General features: G+C 38.9%; 1 protein-coding gene and 1 pseudogene across 1 annotated transcript; one reads left to right on the forward strand and one right to left on the reverse strand.

Moving 5' to 3' along the window:
* Positions 1–22850, reverse strand: part of LOC117596657 (C-type lectin domain family 10 member A-like) — an 80778-nt pseudogene that overhangs the window by 38262 nt on the left and 19666 nt on the right.
* LOC128317641 (CD209 antigen-like) lies at positions 1291–12072 on the forward strand. The gene is made up of 5 exons (XM_053230855.1): positions 1291–1447; positions 9754–10329; positions 11436–11560; positions 11683–11795; positions 11907–12072. The coding sequence occupies exons 1-5, from the start codon at positions 1291–1293 to the stop codon at positions 12025–12027; spliced, it is 1092 nt and encodes a 363-aa protein (XP_053086830.1). The 3' UTR covers positions 12028–12072.

Below are 22850 nucleotides of genomic sequence, written 5' to 3' on the forward strand. Positions count from 1 at the left end.
ATCTATAAAAGGCTCACTAAAACACTAAGTTACTGCGTCTCTGCATGAGCACGAGTGAATGGCTGCACTTCCTTACTAGTGTACACTGCAATACATGTGCTGCTGCCAGTAAAGGAAGTTACAACAGAGGACGGTGCGTCAGTGGCTTCTTGTGGTCAAAGTGTGAAGACATTTGAGCTTCATTTGTGAGACATTTGTGCCCTGACCATGACGGCTTGTCTGACTGAGTAAATACATAAAACTAATGTCTAATATTTGGCATCTCACACATCAGTGACACAGTTTGCTTCAGTATCAGACAGGGACTTCTATAAACAACCTGCACTGGCTTTGTAAGCTATATCTGAAGAGGGCGTGGAATCTTTTGAATGATGGAAAGACATAGCACATTTACCTCTGGCCCTGTGTAGAGCTTCAATTTTAATGAAACACTTCTTATTTTGGCTGTATACCATGCACGATCCTTCTGATGGCTCAGGTTATTCACTGCAGCATGTACAACTCTTCCTATGTATAAGAAGTCCTCTTCACTTACTGACATTCAAATGATTGCTTTTGATGCCTTTGTGACATAGTGCTGCAAAAGCTGGGCACTGGTGCAGTCCATGTTTTTTTCCTTACACTTTTTGCCAGTGGCTTGCATTCTGCTTTTTGCTATTCACTGTTTGCAATCTCTTTTGCCAGCTTTTGCCAAGGCTAAAAACTTGGGAAGTTTCCTGAATTGACTTGGACTTGTCTCAGACTTACTAGTGTTTGTATCGCTCAATATGGTCTTGGTCTCTTGGTCTTGAACTTGGATTTTATTGAGGTGGATATTTTAATGACTTTGCTGCAAATAAATCCTAATGATATAACTCCCCAAGGGGAGTCTGAGAGTCATATGAATATGTAGTGTCATGTGTAGGCCTATACAAGTTTGTAATTTCAATCATCATTGTTGCTGCACTTAATAGTTGTAATCAGGCCCCAAATGTAAAAAAAAAAATTAAAAATGAAGTGTTTAGGGCACACCAAAAAGGTCTTCTGGTCATGAGGCCTTACTGCTTAAAGTATCTTGACATTTTGTCTGATCTGCACCCAGGAGTCACAAATTATTCACACATGTTGCTGGTTGTGAAAAACCTAAGTAAAAATAGTCATACAGGAAATATGCCCACAATATAACACCAACACACAGACACAAAGGCAGTGTTTCTTCAGACAGCCACTCTGAGTGTAGCTTTAGACAAATAAATACCGGTACAACTGCGTTTGTTCGTTTGAAAGCTCAGGATTACTGCAAAGAGAAGAATGGAGATGATTGAGGAGATTTATGCAAATGCAGGTGTTACTCCAGACAGCGGAGCTGATTCCAGTGACAGTAACAGTTCATATGAAGAAATTGATGTGAACGAGGACAATTTGGAGACCCAGCGGACCGGAAGACTCAAGCAGTCTGAGACCTCAGGTAAAATATACTCACACTTAAAAATACATGTTTATGAAATAGATAGTTTCTGTTTTAAAATCTGATTGGACAAGCTGTGTTCAAAGCTGTTTTAACAACCTCAGTGTACGCACAGCTGTAATCACATCACAGTAATTTTTAGTATTAATGCACCAGGCTTTAAATCAAACTGTTACACTAATGCCTCGTGAACACTACACAGTTTTCTGACTCTGGAAAATTTCTCACACGTAGCAGTGTGCAAACTACATGACTGATTGCAGATAAGGCTCACACACTACCATGATACCACATCATTTTATTTCCGGTTAACAAACCTTTTTTAAGAGTATTATTTTAAATTTTTTGTGAAGCCGAGTGCAACAGCACCACAAGCAGTTGTATTAAGAAGACACAGTATGATAAGAAATGAGGCTGTGGGCTAACTGTAACGAGCACAGTGCTGTAGACTCACGATCGTGTCTATTTATTACACAGAGTGCCACACTCTCCTAGTTTTTATCCATATAGGCTAATATATTTTGGCCTGTTTTGGTGATGCTTCCATTATAAGTCATCAGTAGGCATGTAATGGACTCAGTTGTGGGTGTAATGAATGTGAATGAGGTGGATTATTTAGGTCTCATCATTTTTAAGCTTTTTTTCATTCCGCTTCCGGTGAGAGTACGCTGTGCGCGTTTTTGCTGCCGCTTCTTGCTGGAATTTTTTGTTTGTTCGTTTTGTCCTGTCGTGTTTCGCGTCTATCGTTTCATCTCCTCTCCTGCTCTTCCGGACACCTGACTTTACTGGTTTATAGTTTGGACTTTACTGTTGTCATTTTACCGTGGATTATAACTCTGATTGGATAACCCGTACTCATCACTGGCTATTCATCCAAATCACACCACTCTGCTGTTGTCTGTCGATCTTCGTGCTCCATTGGGCCTTCTACATAGCTGGCGGGTGAGTCTCCACTCCCTCATTTTTCTATCGTGGACAGTATTTTGGATGGTGGGGCACCCCCTGCCATCTAATTTGACTGACAGGGTCTCCATACTGTGTTGATCGTCAGCGGCGTGAGTGCTGCGGCTCTCTTGCGTACTATTGCAAGAGATGTGTGTTCTTCAATCGCCAGTGATGTTGTGCCTTCCCATTTAACCATGTCTATCACCGCTCGCAACGTACTAGTACCTACTCTGCTTACAGTTATAACTCTGGGCTTATTATTCAGGAGCGTTGTTGATATGGCGCTCAACTACTCGATATCTCAGCTGCATAGCCTGAAATCGCACCCTCGTCTCGACACGACTACATACTAGCTACTGTGGCTACTGTGCTTTCCACGTTACTAACTGAGAAAGACCTAGACTTTCTGCTGCCTACTGAAACATGGCAAATTCCTAATGACTATTTCCACGTAAATCTCCTCACTCCCTCTGGATACAGCTACCTGGTCAAACCTCGTTTGACATCTAGGGGTGGTGGTCTGGCGGTCTACCATAATAACATCCCAGTCAATACCATCGACTTTCATGTGACTTCAACATTTGAATATCTAGTTCTCAAAATCTCTGGTACATCTCCCATGATTGCAATTCTCTTGTATCGTCCACCTAAATCAATGTCAAATTTTTTCACTGAACTGCATGAACTGTTAACCCTTTCCTGCGCTGTGTCTTCTTCTGTTATCTTACTTGGTGATTTCAACATACATGTTAATATTGATTGTGCAGATTCCTGCGAACTCATGTCAGTTTTTGAATGTTTCAATCTCGTACAGCATATTGACTTTCCTACACACTTAAAAGGCCACACACTTGATTTGGTTTGTACTACTGGCCTATGTAATATTTCTGTGCTTGGCTCTCAGATTGGACTTTCTGATCACCTCTTCATCGAACTAAACTGTGAAATGCCTCTCCCTCGCCTTAGGGTGAAATCTACCATTACTTTCCGTAACCTCAATTCTGTCAATCCATTACTGTTTACTGAATCTGTACAAACATATCTTTCTGACATTACTGAACACACTAGTGCCCTTGATATCCTTGCCAAATATAATTCCTCTATTTCTACTGCCCTTAATATACACGCCCCCCTTAAATGCAGACTTGTACCTTCTTCACATACATCTCCCTGGTTTACCCCTGCACTTCGCAAACTGAAAACTACTAGTCGTCGCCTTGAATGCCTCTACAGGAAAACTGGCTTGAACGTGCATCTTATTGCTTACAAGGACCATATCCAACGATATAAATCTGCTTTAAAGCACGCTCCAGTTACTATTCTGCCCTCATTACCAATGCATCCTCCTGTCCTAAAACAATGTTTTCTGTAGTCAATAAACTTTTTGATTTTGACCCTCCAACTCCTGCTTATATCTCTGAGCTACTCAAAAAATCTAATCCATCTTTCTGTCATCTTGATCCTTCTCCTACTGCTCTACTCAAAAACACTGCACATGTTATTTCGTGACCTATTTCACTTCTCATTTCTCACCTTCTCAGCACTGGTGTTGTTCCTCTTGAATTAAAAACTGCAGCTGTCACACCAGTGTTAAAGAAACCCGGCCTTGACCTCTCTGATATGGCCAATTACAGACCAATTTCAAATCTTCCGCTTCTCTCAAAGCTACTTGAAAAAGTTGTTGCTGCTCAACTTCAGTCATATTTGTCATCTCATAACCTCTATGAATGTTTCCAGTCCGGTTTTCGCACTCTTCACAGCACTGACACAGCTCTTCTTAAGGTTGTCAATGACCTTCTTATGGCCACTGACTCTGGCTCCATTAGCATTTTAATTCTGTTAGATCTTTCCTCTGCTTTTGATACTATCTCTCACAGTATTCTAATCTCACGACTCTCTGCTCTTGGTATTTCTGGAACTGCCCTATCTTGGTTCACTTCTTACCTGTCTGACCGCCAGCACTACATCTCTGTCCGCCAGGCTAAGTCCTCTACTGCTCCTGTCTCTCACGGTGTTCCTCAGGGTCCTGTTCTTGGGCCTTTACTCTTCATCATCTATATGCTCCCTTTAGGTAACATTATTCATCATCACGGGTTTAACTTCCATTGCAATGCAGACGACACCCAGCTCTATATCAGTTCTCAACACAACTCTCCTTTTCCCACCAACTCCATAACAACTTGTATTAATGATATAAATGCTTGGATGACCAGTAACTTTCTCAAACTCAACACTGATAAAACAGATCTACTACTTGTTGGTTCACCAAAAAATGTTGCTCCTTTCTGTGCTGATAATGTTAACATTGCTGGAATTTTGGTTTGACCTTCCACCACCGTTAAAAACCTGGGTATAATCTTTGACTCCTCTCTCTCCTTCCTGCCTCACATTTCTTCACTCACCAAATCTGCCTTCTTTCACCTCCGTAATATTGCTCGTTTACGTCCCTTCTTAAATATCAATGGCGCTGAGACACTGGTTCATGCCTTCATCACTTCTCGACTAAACTACTGTAATTCTCTTTTCTATGGTCTACCAAACACAACATTAAATAAGCTCCAATATATCCAGAACTCTGCAGCTAGGGTTCTCACTTTTTCAAAGAAATCCTCTCATATTACTCCCATCCTACACAGACTTTATTGGCTACCCATTCATTTCCGTATTCAATACAAGTTTCTCCTTATCACCTTCAAAGCACTTCATGGTCTCGCCCCCCCATACATTTCTGATCTCATTCATACTTACTCCCAATTTCGCACATTACGCTCGTTAGATACTGGTCTACTGTTAATTCCACGCCACAGGTTAGCATGTTTTGTGGGGTTTCTCCCTTCAGTCTCCTCTTCTAAAACTTCCTCTTTTTTCCCCTGATGAAGTCCTTTGTTGTGTTAACAGTGTGTTTTGGGTCATTGTCTTGCTGCATGATGAATCTCTTCCCAATTAGATTGGATGCATTTCTCTGTAAATTGGCAGACAGAATTTTTCTGCAGACTTCTGAATTCATTCTGCTGCTACCATCATGAGTTCCATCATCTATGAATATTAGTGAGCCTGTTTCAGAAGCAGTAATGCAAGCCCAAGCCATGACACTACCTCCACCATGCTTAACCGATGAGCTTGTATGTTTTGGATCGTGATTAGATTCTTTCTTTCTCCACACTTTGGCCTTTACATCAGTTTGGTAGAGGTTTATCATGGTTCCAGAACTTTTGTTGCTCATCTCTGTATTTCTTTGTGAATTCCAATCTGGCCTTCCAAATCTTACTGCTGATAAGTGGTTTGCATCTTGTGGTATGGGCTCTATATTTCTGCTCTCGAGGTCTTCTTCAAATGGTGGATTGTGATACTTTCAACCCTGCCCTTTGGAGGTCTCACAATGTTTCGGTCATCAACTGCAGTTGTTTTCCTTGGTGGACCAACTGCAGTTGTTTTCCTTGGTGGACCAGTTTGATGTCTGGTTGTTAGTACACCAGTGGATTATTTCTTTTTGGGGACATTTTTCTTTGATTTTTCCTCTTTTCTCAGCTTCAAAATCCTGCTTTTCTCACATAGACAGCTCTCTCGTGTTCATGCTGGTTTATTCCTTTTTAATGACAAATGCAGTCTTCACAGGCAAAACCCAAGGCTCAATCCAAGAGTAGACATTCAGAGCTGGGGTGTCAGGGTTGTAACTGGTCAGTAACTGGTCTGTCTCTCTATAGTCAGGTTGTTGTATCTAATCTGTAGTTGGTTGTTTTCTGTACTCAGGATGTTGAATTTGATCCACAGCACTGTGATGGCAGTCAGCAGGAGAACACACAGCAGCAGCACACAGGCTGCTGTCAGTCTGTAACATCTGCTCCATGCAGTGTTAGCTCATATGGCAGAACAGATACAAACGTGTGTTCATTTTTATTAGAACATTCATAACCAGTATGAATCCAAATAAGTTAATATCTAGAAAATCTCATAAAGCAATCACAAAAATACAGTTGTGGTCACATAAGTCCACAAACTACAGAACTCCCCAAAACCTCAGATGGGTACTGTACAACTGTATATGCGTGACAATGCGTCTAACGACTCTTCTATTCTGGGTAAGGGATGGGCACCATGGCAGGTCTTCGCATTCAGCTGTCAATAGTCAACACAGAGTTGAAGGCTACCATCTTTTTTAACCACCAAGACGATAGGAGATATATATGGTAGATATGAATAAGGACTTCTGCTTTCTCTGATAATTTGGCTGTCAAGAAGCTGCTTAATGTGTGCCTTCACTGTCTCATACTGGGAGGGTGGAATCACCCAGTATGAAGCACTGGGGCATGATCCAGCAAGGAAATTTCATGAGCGATTAAATTAGTGCAATCCAAATCTACCTGGCTACACATAAGTCCACAAACACCTTGTTAGTGTATGGAGTTTACTGTGCTTTCTTGTTCAACAGCGCTTTATATTTTAACACACATTAGCATGCCAATGCCAGACATAAGAGAAATATTTACAAAGTATTTAAAAGGAGTATAAATAAGAAGGAAAAGAAAAAGGAGCTGGACCATGGTGGTGCTAAAGGAAAGACCATAATATAACCAAAACCAAACTTCCCTATTCTCAAATTTACACTCACTCCCCTAGAAACAAACCAAACCAAAGATGTCTACCTACACTAGGCTTCCCTCACGTTCTTAATGTGTTTAGGTATCTTGTTACCTACGTGTGGTGTTATGTATGAGCGTGCCCTTTCTTACCTGTCCAAGCCTTGTTAAACAAAAGAAAAACAGACAGCGTACATAGTCTGGGTCTTGTTTGAGAAATCACAAAAATCAAACAAATCAGAACACAACTCAGTAAGTCAATTACAGACAACACAAACATTCACAACTTCTTCTTCATTTGTCACACTCTCAGCTCTTTCGTCTCTCTGTACTCTCCTCTTCTGGTTCCGGTTCCAGAGCAGCTTTTATGGATTGAACTTCCTCCTCTTCGCAGCCTGGATTGATTGAGGCAGTGAATGAAGGCAACATGCTCCAACGAACAACCTGTAACATCTATGAAACTTACAACACACAGTTACTGATTAAAACGATGTGCAGTTGCACATAACAATCCCCATTTCATTTTCTGCTTCGTTCTTTTTTTTGGAATAACCACATTTAAACTCCCTCTAATCTTCAGGCCAGTCTGAGAGAGTCCCAGGTCAGAATTTAGTAATATTTTTCAAGACTTGACGTATAACAGTGGCCATGATATAAGAAGCCGAGCAGCTTTAAAAGTAGCCTAATTGCATATAACCGACATTAGCACACCACTATGGATCAGTCCTTCGAACATGATCCTCTGCGTTCACTCTAAAAACTCTTGACTTGCAGGAGTTCTCAAATTTGCTATTTTATGAATATTATCCAACTATTCAAACATTAGGCACATTTTTCAAATGTGTTCAGTAACATTTTGTCTGTTTATGAAAGCCATAGAGCTTTTTCTTTCTTGATTAGAACATTTTTTTTGTTTAAACTTTCCTAAGAATGAAATTGATATATAAGCTACATGGTTTTGAGGCTAACACATGCTTCCTCTCAGACACGTGAAGCCAGCTGATGGCATCTTTTTGAAATGCTGCTAATGGGGCAGGCATCAGGGGGCAGCATAACACATTCGCAGTAAAGCACTATCCGCCCACTTCCACATACTTGAGCTCACAGATGCCCATGACTGGATAGTGTCATTGTGATTGACAGGAGAGAGAGTGCCATCCCTCCCACTCTAAGAGCATGGCCAATTTTGCTCTCTTGGACTCCCAGCCACAGATGGCTCTAGCATCATGGGGATTTTAATGCACAATCAGACATTGATAGCTTTTTTTTTTTTTTTTACATTAATGAACTCTAAACCTTCCCCATTTACCGTGCCAGAAAACATGGGAGCCGCATCAGCTGGTGTTTAAAACCCCTGCACAACTGTCAGTCATACTGTTTCGTATTCACATGTCACTTGGCTCATCTGCCAGTTTTATTATGTAATAAAAAAGACATTTTTGTGTTCTGTTGTGAAAATGTGAAGCTCCTACACAAAATGTGCAAAGGCTGGCAGCTCTTAAACGATGATTTGCATATTTATTTTTGGTAGGCATATTTTCCATCTCACTCCCTTACCTGCAACCCCTGTAGCTGTACCTGTGTGTTGAATTTGTTGGTACTCTTTGTGTTGGCGTTGTCTGTCTCTGTGTCATAGTCTTCCAAATGTATAAATGTGTTTTTATAAGCAGTTTATTATTAGGGTCAGATTTTTGTCAAGTATCGCAAATTATTGTGTTCTATGGGGTTTTTCCGGAAAGGTAAAATTCTAGATTCAAAGTGCACAGGACACACCCGAAAAAATTCTTCTGTTCGTGAGGCCTTTCTGCTTATAGTTTGTCATGATAGTTTGTCAGGTCAACGCCCTGAGATCACACATTTTGCTTGCTTGTTATAAAACACATAAGCCAAATGCATAAAACAGGAAATAACAGCAACACAAGCAGTCAAGTAGGCAATGTTCTTTCAGATAGCCACTTTGAGTGTTGTGTAGTTTTAGACAATTTCATACTGGTACAACTGCATTCAGGATTACTGCAAAAAGAAGAATGGAGATGAGTGAGGATATTTATGCAAATGCAGAAGTTGCTGAAGACAACAGAGCTGATTCCAGTGACTTTGACAACTCCTATGAAGATACACTCACACTCAGAAATATGTGTATACGTACTGATCTATTTGTTTTATTAATTTATTAATTTCCATCAATTGAAGATATCTGGGTTTGAGATCAAAAGATGATTATGAGACGATAGATCAGAATTTGAGCTTTCATTTACTGATATTTACATCTAGATTTGTTAAACAGCATAGAAAATGGTGCCTTTGATGGTAGACCACCCAATTTTTAGGTGAGCAAAAGTATAGGATCAGATAGTCTTAGAGTAAATTAAAGTAAATAACACTTAATATTTGGTTGCATATCCCGTGCTTGCAATACCAAAACCAAACACAGACCTGAAGCTCTTACTGAGGTTAAAGCCCAGCCAACTGAATTTAACATCTTTAAAACCTTGTAGGTTTACAGTGTCGACAGCTTTGCCAGTTCTGTAGCAAAGCCATGTCTTATTCTTTGGTTAGCTGGTAGCTGTAACAGACCCTCAGCGGGTGGCTCTTTGCAGTTTTTTTTGGTATGTTGCTCATTTTGGTGTCTAAACAAGGTCATTTACTGATATTATAACTAGCAAAACAACAAAGGTTTTTTTATTGTTTGTTTTTGCCTATTTTCAAGAATATCTATAGCTCACACCAAGGTGCTGGTATATTTTGCCTGCTGTAAATTATATAATTTCTTTCTAAATACAGGAAACAACCATGCAGGGAATAAATGTTACAGAGTGACTGCAGTGTGTCCGCTGCTGCTGTGTGTTCTCCTGCTGACTGCCATCACAGTGCTGTGGATCAAATTCAACAGCGTGAATACAGAAAACAACCAGCTACAGACCAGATACAGCAACCTGACTATAGAGAGAGACCAGTTAAAATTAGAGAGATACCAGTTACAAACTAGTTACCACAACCTGGCTAAAGAGAGAGACCAGTTACAAACCAGTTACAACAACCTGAATACACAGAGAGACCAGTTACAGACCAGTTACAAGAAACTGACCAAAGAGAGAGACCAGTTACAGACCAGTTACAACAACCTGAACACAGAAAAAGACCAGTTACAGACCACTTACAACAACCTGAACACAGAAAAAGACCAGTTACAGACCAGTTACAACAACCTGAACACAGAAAAAGACCAGTTACAGACCAGTTACAAGAAACTGACCAAAGATAGAGACCAGTTACAGACCAATTACAACAACCTGACTAAAGATAGAGACCAGTTACAGAAGCAAAAAGTTGAACTTCAGGAAAAGTTGACTAAGTTGGGTGAGTACATGCTTTAAATGTGGTGAATGATTGTAACAGTTCCATGGACAGGAACTGCTCTGAGTCTGACAGAGAACATGGTTAACACAGATTATGTAGGCTACAGTTAAGAGTTTACAGATTTGTTGTTTTAAAAGCCTCTTGTTGCACAAAAACACTTAGAAACGTGACACATTATTAGTTATTAGTTTACATTTCTCAAAAACTGTCTGTCCGATCTCTGATATTTTCTGACATTTCTGAGATATTTTGTCACTTAATTACCATGCCTCAAGTTATTCCAGATAGATCCCAAATACCTGATGTTGTTACAACATACTCTTTAAAGTCTTGAACAATAGTTTTCTTTAAGCACTGAATGCTTTAGCAATGGAATTTAAGGTATGTGCAGGTAGAATCATTTGAAGTCATGTGGTCCAGTTTCTCTGGAATTTCCATAAGTACTAAATCAACTACATACAGTAGATGGAGTTATGAAATAAATGAAGTTTGAGAGAAAGACCATGTTTGAAAGCTTTACTAGTCAAGCTGAAGTTTCTGTAGCACATTGAACACTCCATAATACTGAACAGACTTTAAACCATTCCTGCTGGTAGACTTCAGTGTGGAGCTTTTAGCCGTAAGCAACCAAGCAAGAAAAAAAGTTTTCAGACATACATCCCCTTCCAGTTCCACAATCACACCTCACACCACCTTACGTTAAAGACTTCATCTGCTGCTTGCACAATTCTCCATTTCTACAAACCTCATGTCCTTCAGCACTGCATTCCTGGTGCTCCCATAGGGAAAGGAATTCGGATTCAAGGCTCCAAAACACTTTACTTCTGTCTCTCTGTCAGTGTTTCTTTCTCATCTTCTTTACAGCCGAACTTCTAACTTATAAATGAATTCTGGGACTTAGTGTAGGAAATGGTTCTGAAGAAAGATAAAAACAAAAAATCCAAGCAATGAAAAATACCCTGATTCTTATTTCCTCTTTAACTCTCACAGGCAACTCATTTACAGCACTGAGATATTTTGGTTCCAGAGTGATTTAAAATTTAAACACATTTTGAAACCAAATCATTCAAATTAAAATTGGAACATTTTAATTTATTGGCTTTTAGGATGGACATTTTTTAGCTCCAAGCCTTACTACATCTCCAGTGAGAGGAAGACCTGGACTGAGAGCAGACAGGACTGCAGAGAGAGAGGAGCAGACCTGATGATCATAAACAGCAAAGAGGAGCAGGTACATATGCATATTATAGGATATGTGTGTGCAGATTATGGAACCAACACACTGAGTACATTTAGTTTCTACGTTACATTCATTTTAGCACTGTGCTAATCAGGTTTCTAACACCTCAACAGGAGTTTGTGGATAATTTGAGCAAGAGCAAGAAACCTGGCGTTTATATTGGTCTGACTGACCTTGATAATGAAGGAGTGTTTAAATGGGTGGATGGAACATCACTGACCACTGCGTAAGAGATTATACATTAATATACATTACACAGGATTGTACATTATTCGTTGGGATTTTATTCATTTACTCAGTGTGTCCAGTGCAATAGACTTTTTCTCTGTTGTTTCAGGTACTGGTCATCTGGAAATGTTTTTTCAGATAGTGAGGACTGTGTTGTAAACAGGTATGATGGAAGTGATGGATGGTATGACAGACCATGCACAGAAACTTACTACTGGATCTGTGAATAACTCGTCTCCACTAACAACATAAGACCATCATTACAATTACACACATACACATAAAGCAACTGTAGCCATACTATTGCATTTATGATTGTTTTATGAGTAAAAATGTATTATCGCCTTTGCAAAAAAAAAATCCAGTCACCTTCAGAATTATTGGCACCCACCATAAAGAATGTCAAAAGACTGGATTAACCTCACACTAGAACCATGAGAGAAATCTAATATTTAATTAAAAATAAATACAAGGAAATATATATATAAATGAAATAATGAAATTAAATGTTTCTACCTTAAATAATGCCATAAAAAGCAGTAAACAGTAATGAATGAAACAAAGTCAATATTTGGTGTGACGACCCCTTTGCTTTTAAAAAAATAGTATCTCAGGTACAATTAGTGCAGTTTTATAAGGAAATGAGCTGTAAGTGTTACTGAGCATCGCAGAAGCAGCCACAGTTCTTCTGGAGACTTTCTTCTTATTTTTGCAGCAAAACCCAGCAGCCTTCATTACGTTTTTTTGTCTGAAAAGTGTCTCTTATGTAATTTGCTGCTTTCTTTTCCAACATACAGACATTTTTCTGTAACATTTAATTTTGTGCTGGATAACTAATGTTTTTAAAATTGAAAATTGAAAATGCTTGATAACGTAATGTCTTGATAACATAGAAGTCATAAAATAAAAATCAATAACAAAGTTTATACTAAAAAAATACTATAAAGTACTGTATATATTAACAAAGCCCCATGTGTCACAATTATTGGCACCTCTAGAATTTTTTATGAAGAAAATGCATTTCTATTTTTATGCATTTTATATTTTTTTTAGAATTGAATTGGGCATTTGCATTTATATTTACATTTTCCAGTTCACCTGAGTGTTTAGGAACTCTTAAAGAGGTTGCCAATTACTGTTTCACTGGGATATAAATATGAGGAGACAGAGGCCAAAATCAATTATTCGTCTACATGGCGAAGATTCGAGAAATGAAATAAAATGTGTTGACCTTCATAAACCATGCAATAACTATAAAATGAAATACATGCCTGAAAATGCCCAATGCTTCTGCATCTGACTGTAAAAAAAAGCACAGTTTTCATTTTTAGAATGATTTTTGCTTTCAAATAAAGTCAAGATGAATTTTTATATTTCAAATGTGTGTACTTTCCATTTGCCTGTGTACTGTTTGCATGCAATGTTTTAAATACATCTAAAGTGATATTTATAAGATATTGCCAATGATCATGGCACATACTTCTGCATTGTGTATATATAGTGCTTGTGAATAGCTTTATTTAAATATCCTTAAATAATGTAGTGCCTTCTTTGTTTTGCACTTATTGTACTGCCATCCAATGATAAAGTAAATAAAGTATTGAATTAGTGTATGATTATTATTATTATTGTATAGAGGTATACACAAATTTAGAGTTTTATAAAATTCACTGCAAGCCGTATTTTCCCTGTCATTGCAATCAGTATACTTTGGAATATTTGCTCAAGTTGAAGGTACTCAAGGAACCAGACAACTCAGTGTGAACTTTGATCCTGAGCTTTATTTTGCTGAGAGAGAGGTAGTTTAATCAGAATTAAATAAATAAAGAAATAATAAAGTGAGCAAATGCATCAATAAATATATAACCGAATCAATGCATTGTGAAATAATTCAAGAAATAAATCATACTGCACTTATTATTAGAAAATATTATTTCATCAAACTCTTTTTCACAAAAAACATTGTCAGATTTTGGTTCAATGTTAATTCCATAACATCTTTTTTTTTTTTTTTTTTGAAAATGCCCTTTTTCATTTCATAATGCCCTTTTTCTTTTCCATAATAAAATGTTTATTCCCTGCTGACAATTTTTATTTTGTTGTAAAACCATCAAATTTCCACCATCTTATTAAGATCATGATAAAAGCCATGATACAGCCATCATATTAAAACCATGAAAAGTCCACATGTGAAAAGTGTGTGAAACATAACAAGATAAACATAACATAATAAAATTGTGTTATTGAGTGCAAACTCCTCTGTCCTGAAGACTTTCCTATGGCTTAAAACTCACTGACTGTTACATAGTGTTGACACTGGAGACTCCTTCCATAAATGTTAAATAAACAGAAATCTCACAATGGAAAACGTCATCATATCAACAATTACACATTCTCCTTTGTTAAATAACAACACATTTCAACCTGTTTATCTGTTTATTATTAGCCCTAGATTATGTAGATCACATGCCATACAAGTAAACTGTTACTATAGTAACTATATCATATTAGACACACATAGTATTGCATCAGAGCCATCATTGTATCATTAGAATGATCTTTATTAATTTTTGTAACCAATAAAAGTAACTATACCCCTGTACATTGTTGTTGTCCTGTTTGTGCAACCTTCTCCCGCATCTTCTTCTGCAGCAAGCTCCTGTAACGCTCTCACATACGTTGTGTAGCGCTTCACCTCCTGCTCCATATAAGCTAAAGATAAAGTACCATCCCAAAGAGGCAATGTCAGATAGTAATCTATATGTTCTGAAACCCTCTGTAACTGGTCCTTGTGGTACTCGAGCTGCTGCTCTAGAGACAGAGTGGTGGGGAATGAAGGTAGGACCTGAGGGTGATGTGTCTTGATGCTGTGTGAAGCAGAAGTGAGTGGAGGAGCAGAGTAACGGGCGGCGATGCGGTTAATGATCGCAACCCATGATGTCTGCTCTACTTCACTCTCGGCCTGGAAGTAGAAGAATCTGGAGTGTGCGGTCTTGAGGCACAGCACATGGGGCCTCTTTTTGTAATCTACAGGGTATGCCATGGCATGATGCAGTCTAATGGCATTCTTGTTGTCTGCCTCGCACAAGTCAGATGTGTCTTTTTGTAAATGCAGAACCATGCCTTTTAGAACTGCAGTAAACTGCTTCCATGCTCTCTGGCACTTTTTGGTTTTTCTCCCGTTCTCATCTGTAACTCTTTTGCAGATGAGATTTCCTGTTTTGTGGACAGTAGTGGTAGGGTTGTTGTCAGTCCCAAATGATGACTTACAGCCAGAATCCTCTGGTATCGATGTTTCCTTTCTGCCCACAGACCGACATCTAGTTTTAACTCTGAACGCTTTAAGCGGCTTCGTTTTGATCGATTTATAGATGTTCTTCAAATGTTTCAGAGGATACTGAAAGTCGCAACTCGCACTACTGAGGTTTGCTAGAAATTCTTCACAAGTCATTTTCCTCCCTTTGTGACTGCCATTAAGATCAGCATTCAGTATGATCATGGCCCAACTCAGGTTGTACACTGCAGTCTGTAAGCCGAGCGGTTGTCCAGTACACATAAGGTACCAATGAGAGAAGTGTGTTATAAGGAGATGCTGAATCTCGAGTTCATCCTCTGGCCAAAGCACTTTGAGGAATGTTCGGAGAGCCTCGTTCAGAGACATCGACCCAAACTTAAAGTACGTCACGTACGCTTTCACTGTTACCTCGGCTAATTCCAGATCCTCACTCAGCTCCCGGATAGTCTTCGGACATCTGAACTCCTCCTGGTGGTAGAGCTGCCTGGCAAGGGTCTGCCCTTTCAAACGGGTTTCTTTGTTCGTCAAAACGCAGAGTTTCACTTGCTGCATTTTACCACAGATGTTCTCATGGAAGTCTCTCTCAACTTCTTCCTGTTTTGGTAATTCGGTCGCAGCATCTCCCTGCTCCGTTGTTCCAGATCCAACTTCTTCCTGCTCCATTGCTCCAGGCGCAACTTCTTCCTGCTCCGCTGCTCCAGACACAGCATCTTCCTGCTCCGTTGCTCCAGGCGCAGCATCTTCCTGCTCCGTTGCTCCAGGCGCAGCATCTTCCTGCTCCGTTGCTCCAGGCGCAGCATCTTCCTGCTCTGTTGCTGCAGGCGCAGCATCTTCCTGCTCCGTTGCTGCAGACGCAACTTCATCCTGCTCGGCAACTTCTTCCTCTTCTGTTGCTCCGGCTGCAACTTCTTCCTCTTCATCACTGTCTGGCGTTGTTAGCCAGTTTTTAAGCACTGATGGCAGAAAATAATACAACTTCTCCATCGTTTAGTCCGTCGTTCTGCAGTGAGACTGTAGTAAGAAATCAGCTGTAAATAAGAAAGAAAGCTCGTGCTGTCTGCAGCCTCTTTAATATAAGCGTCCCCTTTGTGACGTCACACATATGTCACAGTCCCATGGCGCCGCCCCAAATCGAACCGTTCGATGACGTCATAGCGGGGTGCGCGAGCGAGCATTTGGAACAGTCCCCGAGACTTCACCACAATCCCGCACGCTGCCCGCGGTGTTCTCGCGAGGCAGAGAGTCACGTGGTCACGGTGTCACGCCTCTCAGTGTGGACTGTTGCTATGAGCTACGAGCTGAAAACAATTAGAAACAATCGGCTGCAGTGCGATGAGCAGCGAAAACTTCAGCCTCATTTTCCCCTTTTCACAGGGGGATGGAGTTTATTATCATTTCGTCAATGCCTTCAGCAAAAAAACATCAAAATAAATTCAGATGATGTGCAATGGTGAAAGCAGCTGTGTGCATGCAGCAGCTGTGTATAAAATCTTGTGTATGTGGATTAGAGACATTAATCAGCTCATTATCTCAATCAGACAATTGATCCTACTGGGTTTAATGGCTTCTCTTTAAACTGTGACCTGCACTCTCAGAAATAAAGGCACCAAACTGTACTTTTCCTTGTTGCTGAATCTGAGAGCTATTTCTGTGTAATGCTGCAAATATCATCATCATCATCATCATCATCATCTTCATCATCATCATCATCATCATGCATTTGATTATGGCAGTTTGATTTAATTTACTAGTTTCATGGACAAACCTGTTATGGAAATAAATCCCACTAAAGACATTTTTTTGAGTAGCTGCTGTTATTACTAGACATGACACACTCTCAAGGTCTGTTTAATAAAAAATAGAAAAATGATGAAATGAAAAAGGGCATTATGAAATAAAAGTAGGCTTTTTCGGTGGGAGGCATTTTGAAAGAAAATAAATATTTTATAATATAATATTTTGTAATAATTATTATAAAAGTATTAAATTATTTCACAAAATATGGACTTTATATATATATATATTTATTGCTGCATTCTTTATAATCATAGGCATATTTATTTATTAATTTTGACTAAACATGTTGTAAATAATGGGCGTGGTTTCTGCACAGCACAATGTAAGGAGCACCATAACCCTGTAAGGGCTCTTCACATCTAACACCTGTCTGGAGGGATGTGGAGCTCAGGGATTGTGGTCTACTCAAAGTCATACTGCCCCCTGCTGTTCATCTAAATGTAGTGCAAATGCCATTCAAGCATAAAATCCCACCATGGCACCCTGTCTTTCATGACTGAATCCCAAATGCACAGAGCTGTTACTGTATTTATGACTTGGAGGTGAGGTATGTAGCTGATTCCTTATTTGGGGGCATCAATAGTTGAAAGGTTACCACCAGTGACTGTATATGTGGTTGGAAGTCAGAACAGGGATTCAAAAGTGAAGCCAAAATGTCTCTGAGGCCCTCTAGTTTTTTGGGGATAATGTTCAGTTGACCTTCATCTCCCCCAGTATTTTTCCTTATGATAAATGCATTTAGTAGGAGTTATTTGATGACAGTTAAAAGGGCGTGGTTGATGAGGTCATTGACAGTTTTTTAGTGAGATTACATTTAACATCTTTTTCTGTAGTAAGGCCATGTCTTGTTCTTTAGTTAGCTGTTAGCTGTAACAGACCCTCAGCAGGGAGTTCTTTGTGGAATCACAGAAGTTGTGTAAGCACAAATGAAAAAAAAAAAATCCAAATTTGATTTTGTGTCTCTTCTGTTTGTTCTTTACAGCTGGCATTTGCTTTGTCATATCCTATACTACTTTAAATATAAATATAATATGATATATAATAACATCGTAACATTAGTCCACTGAGGCGAGCGTAGTGAAAAGCCCAAGTGCAGCTTTTAATTAGCAAAGTGAAATCCACAATACAAATAAAGACTTGCCTTGACTTGAACAGACTTGACTTGACTTGAACAGACTTGACTTGACTTGAACAGACTTGACTTGACTTGAACAGACTTGCCTTGGCATGAACAGACTGCAGGTTACAACATCAATACACGATCCGAGACAATGGCTACATGAGGGCTTTATACACCAATCAAGGACACATGACTTAATCAACCAATCAGAACAAGACACATGAAACCAAGGAAACAATCAGAACATGACACAAAGACAAGGATAACACATGACAAGATCACAGGAGGGGCAAGGAACACATGGGAAATGGAGTCCAGAAAGCAATGGCAAGAGTCCAGGGTGGAGTGCCCTCTAGTGGAGTTCACTCCGTGATTCCTGCCCCAAAGAGCAGCTATTATTACTTGTTGTAGTTCCCATTTTGACCACTAGGTGCAATAAATAAAACTAGGAAGGTATTTTGGGAATTAACTATGGAGGTATTTTCTTGATTAAACAATAAAGAAATGGTTTGGCAGCAAAATATTTTGTAAAAGGATTTCTCACGAGAGCGTCTTCACAAAACAATAAATTTTTGGTTTTATTAAATAAACAAATTTATGCATATTTAATTAGATGCAGTCTTATTTTTCCTAAATCAATGTAATTGAAAAAGTTCCACTATCAGAAAAAGAAAAAAAAATCTGTAAGAGCAATCAACTGCCAAAGATTAACTGTGAAATCTATTATTTATTTATTTATTTATTTATTTATAGATTTTTAAAATCCTATTCACCTGTAGCGTCTTGCCTTAAAAATGAATGAAATAATTTCTGGTGTAGATGTGAGTTTTTAACATTTCACATAAACACAGTATTCACCTACCAAATTTTGAAATTGCACTGTGCAGTTCGGAGTTCTCCATCAGGTTGTTGTATCTGATCTGTAGCTGGTCTTTTTCTGTACTCACGTTATTGAATTTGATCCACAGCACCGTGATGCCAGTCAGTAGGAGAACACACAGCAGCAGCACACACACTGTGGTCAGTTTGTAACATCTGCTCCATGTTTCTCCTAGAGATGAATGAACACAGATGCACACTTATTATCTTTTAAGCTTATCACTTGTCACACTGTACAAAATGAAAAACCCAAATAAAATTCTATAACAGACTGTGCGATAACTGTGTTCTCCATGTAAAGATCCTCTAACGATAGACCTACAAGTAAAGAAAATGACTATGTTCCCTCTTACGATTTCTGCTGTAACATGAAGATGGAAAGGTCAGAGCTTAGCATCACCAGCATGAATCCATGAATCCAAACTGCCCTGTGTGAACAGTTCAGGCTGGTGGTGGCGGTGTAACGGTGTGGGGAATGTTTTCTTAGCACACATCGGGGCCTTTAATTGCCAGTTGAGCATTGTTTGAATGACACAGCCTATTTGAGCATGATCATGAGAAAACAAGGAAATGAAAGTATTGTCTTTCTTTCTCATTTCATTTCCTTCCTCATTTTAATGGCAGATATCTACCTTAAGCAATCCAGTACTTCTACAATGTACTTCTCCTTTTCCTTTCTTCTTAAAACTATAAGAAATGGAGTGGTTATTTCATAACATCTCATAGTACATATTGGGATGCATATGATTTGTTTTGGTGATGCACTGATTTGGTGATCTGCTTTATATTCAACCATTGTAAAGATATTTTAAATAACATGTGCTGTTACATCTGAATGGCATATCAATGCAATTAAAAATGAACAAATTTCATATTCAGTTTTTTTTTCTTTTAATTTATTACATTTAGCATTTTACATTTTCTTTTTTTTTTACAGTATACCTAGCTTACTTTTGTTTCATTTGCTTACATAACCACATACAAAGCAAATAATATGATAACACAGAGAGAGAGAGAGAGAGAGAACATGAATGCATTTCTTAATATTTAACAAAAATTGTTAATTTTTTTTTAAAGAGAATGACATTTTTTTAAAAATCACTTTGCTTATGTTAACAGTTAACAGCTATAAACAGTCATTCCCTCACTTTCTCTTGACTTCAAAAAGAAAGAAAATTGCAGCTAGACATGTTACCAAGAAACCGTAAAGCAAAATGTAATTTATTCTTTGATAATAATGTTTGGAAAACTCAAAGTTGCAGTGTTACGTATGACTGTGACAAAGCGCAGACACTGGCGATTCCTTCCAAAAATATGTTAAATAAATGTTTACTGACAGAAAACCTTACCATATCAACAAGTAGACATTTTTATTTGTAAATAAAATAAATTGCTTCCATCAACCTCCACTTTGTGTGTATAGGTTGTAACAACACAGGCCACTTATTGCGCTGGTGAATAGTGAAATCATAATTGTGTAATGCTGTTAAATGAGGAAGTCATCAGGTGTCAGCAGAACTCAATGCAATTCTTGTCCCATGGAACGTAGTGTAAATATTTCTTAAAAAATGTTTGGTACTTCAGTGTTATAATAAAATCCACAAATTTTTAATGTACATTTCTACTGTATAATTCCAGAAGAATTGTTCGTGTATTATTGGGTACAGGATTGTCATTGATGTTATGTCAGCACCGGAGTAGGCCCTGAACTCCAATTCCCAGAATCCTTCACAGCCTCAGAACATATTCTGAGTCTCATTCCCGTCACCCACATCCACTATCACATATACCTTCACCTGATTACTGATCTCACACACACCTGGATTCAGTCTGCACACACACACATACACACACACACAGCGTGAAGTTTCTCTCTGAGTTCATGCACAGTGAAACTAAGTCTTCCATTCTGGTTTTGTCTTTGTTTGCTGATCACCTGATTCATGCCTGTTTCTCACCCTGCTTTTGATTGACTTATTGGATCAGCTTACTTCTTGGTCTCAAGTCTGCCTTCATTTGCAACTGTCTCTGCTCGATTGTAATCGCTGACAAAATGGTGTGGTATAAGAGGAACAAAACATGTCAGGATGTGCTATAAATGTTAAATAATGAACTTTGGTGTGATACGTGTAACTCCACTTTGAGCCAGGCCACATCACATTTCCCTCTTGTTGATTATTTTCCTATAACCGCATGTCCCTAAGTATTTCATTTCTTATGTAATATTATATAGCTATTTACAAAAAAGGAAACAGTTAGGATTGGTGTTATCAAGTGAGGAGTAATGAGGTGATTTGAGCTTATTTTAATGCCAATGTATAACAGTAGCACAAGACATAGCTCTCTGATGCAATTCATTGCTTAACCTCAGTTCTGCTGGTGACTTCCTTATTTACCATGCCTCGCAATTGTGCTTCTCTTTTTAATAACCACATTAGTTAAAAAAAATCATAGCCTACCCAATCAAAGTGCTGCTTTACACAGATAGATGGAAAGTCCATCTTCATTTTTGAGGTTTTTTGTTTTAAATAAAAAGATGTCTTCTGATTATGTAATAATGTTTAAGGAGAGAGGAGGATACATAGAGAGGGTGGTGCAACTCTATGAGAGTAGTGCAGATCCCAAAACAGAGACAGAGGACAGCAAGACAAAGGGAAATCTAAAAACGTGACACAAAATTTTAACATTTGACCTAATGAAAGAAGGTGAGATAAATTGTGTGATGAACTAAAATGAGAAAGAATAATGTATGTAATGCAACATACAGTATCTATCATAAATCGAAGATTAATCAGAAATCTATTGATGTATATCAATAATAATTGTCATGGATTATTTCCAGGCATTATTTAAGGTAACTGACATATCATTGTGAAATAATTTTATATATAGCTTTTAATCTACATGTATATACACTGATCAGCCATAAAATTAAAACCACTGACAGGTGAAGTGAATAACATTGATTGTCTCGTTACAATGGCACCTTTCAAGGGGTGGGATGTATTAGGCAGCAAGTGAACAGTAATTTCTTGAAGTAGATGTGCTGGATGCAGGAAAAATGGGCAATTGTAAGGATCTGAGCGCATTTGACAAGGGCCAAATTGTGATGGCTAGATGACTGGGTCAGAGCATCTCCAGAACAGCAGGTCTTGTGGGGTGTTCCCAGAAAGCAGTGGTTAGTACCTACCAAAAGTGGTCCAAGGAAGGACAACCGGTGAATCAGCAACAGGGCCATGGACACCCAACGCTCACTGATGTACATGGGGAGTGTAGGCTAGGCTGTCTGGTCTGATCCCACAGAAGAGCTACTGTAGCACAAATTGCTTAGAAAGTTCATGCTGGCTGTGATAGAAAGATGCCAGAACACAGTGCATCTCAGCTTGCTGCGTATGGGGCTGTGTAGCTGCAGACCTGTCAGAGTGCCCATGCTGACCCCTGTCCACCACTAAAAGCACCTGCTGTTGTTGTTAATTCATGCATTTGTTTTATGAACATCAGATCTGGATCACAGAGCAATGGGAGAAGGTGGCCTGGTCTGATGAATCATGTTTTCTTTTACATCATGTGGACAGCCAAGTGCGTGTGTATCACTTACCTGGGGAAGAGATGGCACCAGGATGCACTATGGGAAGAAGGCAATCCAGTGGAGGCAGTGTGATGCTCTATGCAATGTTCTGCTGGGAAAACATGGGTCCTGGCATTCATGTGGATGTTACTTTGACATGTACCACCTTCCTAAGCATTGTTGCAAACCAAGCTCATGCCTTCATGGCAAAGGTATTCCCTAATGGCAGTGGCCTCTTTCAGCAGGATAATGTGCCTTGACACATTGCAAAAATTGTTCAGGAATGGTTTGAGGAACACAACAAAGAGTTCAAGGTGTTGACCTGACCTCCAAATTCCCCAGATCTCAATCCGATCGAGAATCTCTGGGATGTGCTGGACAAACAAGTCCGATC

This window comes from Pangasianodon hypophthalmus, chromosome 28, assembly GCF_027358585.1.
Source record: "Pangasianodon hypophthalmus isolate fPanHyp1 chromosome 28, fPanHyp1.pri, whole genome shotgun sequence".
Lineage (NCBI taxonomy): Eukaryota > Metazoa > Chordata > Actinopteri > Siluriformes > Pangasiidae > Pangasianodon > Pangasianodon hypophthalmus.